The sequence below is a fragment of the Clupea harengus genome, chromosome 12 (genome assembly GCF_900700415.2).
Source record: "Clupea harengus chromosome 12, Ch_v2.0.2, whole genome shotgun sequence".
Classification (NCBI taxonomy): Eukaryota; Metazoa; Chordata; class Actinopteri; order Clupeiformes; family Clupeidae; genus Clupea; species Clupea harengus.
The window spans coordinates 6,006,851-6,011,692 of NC_045163.1; the positions used below are offsets into that span (position 1 = coordinate 6,006,851).

Here is a 4,842-nt window from a genome sequence, read left to right on the forward strand (position 1 = left end):
CCAGGACATGAAACAAATTAACAACAGTTAGTGATATTGATACATTTCAGAGAAAGTCCCCATGCTGTTACCGTGTTCATTATGTGGAGGGAAATCCAAATAGTGTCTCGAACTTGTATTGTTTCACCAACAGATGGCAGTGTTGACTCATGAGCAACTCTGAGGATTTTGGTTAAAAGTGTCAAGATTCTAATAGTTATTTTCTTAAACAGCCAAGAAAGCGTATTTCTATTAACTTTCTATCACACTTCAAAGATTTACCTCTGAAACATGATGTCAATAGATCATTTCAACGACACTTTCTGCAGTAGTGAACTTACCAGGACAATGGAAATTAGCCTATGGCAATGGGCTGTGCTATAGTGCTGTGTCATTCTGCAGACTGTACTGCAAGGAGGTTTATGGGACAAGTGACAGGAAAAGAACCGACACTTCTACTTTGACAAATGCCACCAGTTACAAAAACATAGATGGGCAGTATACCCTAACCCAGTGTACACCAGCAACCATACTTTGGTATTTGAGTTTATTATTGATGATAACATTTATTTTGCAGTGTCATCAACAGGCTCAGTGGCCGTTATGTCTGTGTTACATCCTGTCTCATTACTTTCAAGTAGGCCTACCTGAAAATAAGATATTTTATCATATAGGTGAAGCATTCTTGGGAAATGTCAAGTGAGTCACCTTTGAAGCCGTCACCTTCTAATTTGAGTGACATTTCCACAAGAAATTCCAATCCTCTAAAATGTCAGAGTGATAGCCATGGTCTTTATCCGTTGGCCAAATGCAGCTGTGTTTTGTGTGCTTTCATGGTGTTATATTCAGTGCATTTCCCAAATTTGATCGTGTTTATACAACTTTCTAATTCTGGTAAAGTAGCTTAAATTAGACCATGTCATTGAGATCGAGGTGGGGTATTTGTGACATCCTTGTTGCCAAAGTGGATCTGTCTTTGCCTTCATCCCTTGCTCCAATCAGATTTTCAACACACACACACACACACACACACACACACACACACACACACACACACACACACACACACACACACACACACACACACACACATTCTCACTCTCTCTCTCTCTCTCTCTGAGACACACACACACACTCTCACTCTCTCTCTCTCTCTCTCTCTGAGACACACACACACACAGACTCTCTCTCTCTCTCTCTCTGAGACACACACACACACACACACACCTGTCCTTTAGTCTGTGAAGAACAAGAGCTGGTGCTAAACGTGGCCCTGGCCAGCTGCCATCATTGGCAGAGAGGTGGGGGTAGAGGGGTAGAGGGAGGGAGGGGTAGAGGGAGGGAGGGAGGGAGGGAGCGGAACAGGGAGCCTGATGAGCCTATCCTGCATCACAGGACAGCAGCCAAAATAAACTCACTGACCTCCTCTCTCTCTCTCTCTCTCTCACACTTTCTCTTTCTCCTTCTCCCTCTCTCCCTCTCTCCTGCTGCTGCGCCCTCTGACAGAGCTTACACAGCGCCCACGCATTGTGCTGAAATTACCAAACTAATGCAGAGGGGAGAGGAAGAGGGGGTAGGGAGGGAGACAGAGGGGGGGAGGAGGGGTGAGAAGAGGAGAGGAGAGGGATGATGGTGAGCAATATGAGAAGGAGAAGATGAAGATGAGTGTGGAGGACAGACAGAGAAATATGGAAGGAGGAAATGTGTTGAAGATGAATGGGAGCCAGGAGGAAACCTGCAAAGAGATGGGGTGAGAGAGAGAGAGAGAGAGAGAGAGAGAGAGGAGGAGAAGAGGGAGATAGAGATGAAGCCATAAGGAGGGGGGAATAGAATGAAAAAGTAGGAAAGTGGAGAGGTAAACAAAATGGTGGTCACTTTATTTTGCTGTGTCAGAGTGGCGTGCTCCGGATCAAGGATGGGCAGAACACTTAAAGGCCTGTGTGTAATATAGTGTTGTGTGTGTGTGTGTGTGTGTTTGAAAGAGTGTCTGTATCAGACAGTGAAAATGTAGTGTGTTAGCTGCTGATGAAGATAGCCACATTTACCTGCACGTCAACAAATGGTTTTGTCCGTAATTGTTAAAAAACAGCTTGTGAGGTCTTTGTATGTTACATCCGGAGCAGCTCTCCTCCAGGTCGGCTTCCAGCACTGGCAGAATAACATTGAAAGAGAGCGAGGTGAAAGTGGTAGGCTGTGGGGTGCTGTCAGTCTTTTTTTTCATCTCGTCTCATCCTCCTGTTCACTTCTTGGCCTTGCCCTGTGCAGCCACTGCCGCCATGGCCTTTTTCACGGTCTCCTCGTCTCCCAGGAACGCCATGGGCTTGATGGGCTTCAGGTCCTTGTCCAGCTCATACACGATGGGGATGCCTGTGGGCAGGTTCAGCTCCATGATGGCTGCATCAGACATACCTGACATGGAAGGGAAACAATGGAGAAAGATGTGAGAGAGAATGGACACATTCAGAAACATAAATGTCACATGGACTAGCTTTTCAAAAATGTTCACACATTATCCTACAGTTGTAGGCAGCTGATAGTGGATTGTGTCACAATGCATTGCTGCCTGGCTTTGCTTCTTAAAATGTGCCCTCAGCTTGAAAGGAGTACCAGTCACCTCTGCACGGTTCAGTTCTGCTGCTTTCAGCTCAGCTTTCATGGTTGACTTGAGATGTATTGTATTAGACGTCATGCTTCTGTGGAGTGCTTCTGGTCAGAGTCACTTCAGTGCAGGAGTAGGCTGCTGTAAGCTAAACCAGACTCCGGTAGCCTTAACCTCCTATTCGCTCCTTATCTGACAGTGACCTTACAGAGGCTCTTTGACCTTTTCTAACCTTTCCTCAAAACCTCCTAGAGTGAGCCTCCTCGAGGTCACTGTAATCTCTGCCGGTCTGTCCACCTCAGAAAAAGGCACAAATAAAGGTCATGACTGTAATGGGACTCGTGAGGCCTTTCCCTTTACCTCTCGAGGGCTGGGAGCAGCAGGGCGGTTCAGGGCTATTTATAAACACCTTGCAATCTGGTTATAGGGTATGGCAAATGGTCTCCTGGCCTGGCCACTCTACTGTACAGTGTGTGTCCATACAATGAGAAGTGTGTCCAGTCAGGGTTGACTTCTCAGCTTACACTGAGCTGAGGTCAGCTCTGAGGAAGTTACATAATAGGTGGCAGGAGTGTTTCTCAGCAGTGGCGCGATGTGTGACAGCTGCTGTTATGAAAACAAAGAGACCGGGTCCCAAGCTGGAGAGAGAGAGAGGAGACTGGAGGCCATTTCACAGCACTTGAGAGAGGTTGGAAATAGATGAGCTGATTTCTATCTCAAACTTTTTTGGCCTCTACTCTCCTCACACTTGGCCATAAGTTTCACGGAGGGGTGGACTACTCACCCTCCAAGTGCTTCACGATGCCACGGAGACTGTTGCCATGGGCTGCGATGATGACGTTTTTGCCAGCTTTGATCTCGGGAGCGATGACCTCATTCCAGAAGGGCAGTGCTCGTGCAATGGTGTCCTTCAGGCTTTCACAGGTGGGCAGCTCTCCAGCCTTCAGGCCTTTGTAGCGCCTCGACTGGTGGGATGAGCGTATTACATAACAGCACATAAGTTCAAGTCATACACAGAAATCCATAAGGCTGTTCAAAGATCAGTTATTCTAGAATAACAACATGCATTTGTTTTTTTTTCACTGAAATGACCATGAAGGCATGCTTTTTTCATGCAATTTGTGCTTCTAGTATATAATACTGTGTTTTTTGACAGCTGATTGCCTCCTCGTTAAAGTTTTATACAAAAGATAAAATAATCACAGTATTTGTTTGGTGGTTTTGAAAATTATTTTCAAACATGTATGTCTTTATATTGATGTTTAATTGAGGCAACACATGCCTGCTTGGGGTGCCTGTTTAAGACTGTTAGAAATATGAAGTGGGATATCTCTTTTGGGAATACAGTACAGTACAGGTTTACACTTCTACCTCCAGCCAGCTCTTTCTGAGCCTCCCCACTCTCTCACCTCACTGATGATCTTGTGGTAGTTGTGGTCCTTGTCCATGGGAGGTGGGGGGGTGTCGAAGGAGCGCCTCCAGATCTTGACCTGCTCCTCTCCGTGCTTCTCGGCGGTCTCAGCCTTGTTGAGGCCGGTGAGGCCGCCGTAGTGGCGCTCGTTCAGGCGCCAGGTCCTGATGACGGGCAGCCACATCTGGTCGGTGCCCTCCATGATGGTCCACAGGGTCTTGATGGCGCGCTTGAGCACCGAGGTGTAGCACACGTCGAACTTCATACCGGCGTCTTTGATGGCCTTGGCGCCACACTTGGCCTCCTCCCTGCCCTTCTCGCTCAGTTCGGCGTCGAACCAGCCGCAGAAGCGGTTGTGCTGGTTCCACTCGCTCTCGCCATGGCGGACGATGACCAGACGATGTGCTGCAGCCATTTTGTTTTACTCAGCCGGATTTCTGTATAGCCTAATAGCACAAAGCAGCCTTCCCCTGTGAACGTGCACCCACACACAACCTGTGACAAGCAGTGAGCCCCCTGTGCATAAGCTTGACTCTTTTTATAGCACGGTGGAATGTGGGTCTGCACAGATACCAGACAGCACTTGCCTTCCACCAATGGGAGGAACTCAAGTCTTGATGGACAGATGTTCTCAGCCAATGAGCCACTCTGGAGATATGGCGGAACATGTCTTGGATGGGAAGGGCATAGGTCAGGGATAGAGTGAAAATAGCAACTTGACTTTTAAACTGAGAGTGGTGGAATAAAAGTGTAAAGATCAGAGTTAGACGCTGAGGTGCTGTTGGTGAATGAGAGCTCCATGAACATGGCTTTGCCACTCTGTTAAAAGTCTTCCACACATTGTAGAGCAGGG

At 47.3% G+C, this 4,842-nt stretch overlaps 1 protein-coding gene across 1 annotated transcript; it reads right to left on the reverse strand.

Annotated features, from left to right (window-relative positions):
• Positions 1 to 1,835: 1,835 nt before the first annotated feature.
• Positions 1,836 to 4,514, reverse strand: pgam2 (phosphoglycerate mutase 2 (muscle)). Its single transcript, XM_012815100.3, has 3 exons — positions 3,988 to 4,514; positions 3,363 to 3,543; positions 1,836 to 2,388 (listed from the first exon to the last, which is right to left on the reverse strand). The coding sequence occupies exons 1-3, from the start codon at positions 4,402 to 4,404 to the stop codon at positions 2,219 to 2,221; spliced, it is 768 nt and encodes a 255-aa protein (XP_012670554.1). The 5' UTR covers positions 4,405 to 4,514; the 3' UTR covers positions 1,836 to 2,218.
• Positions 4,515 to 4,842: the final 328 nt, after the last annotated feature.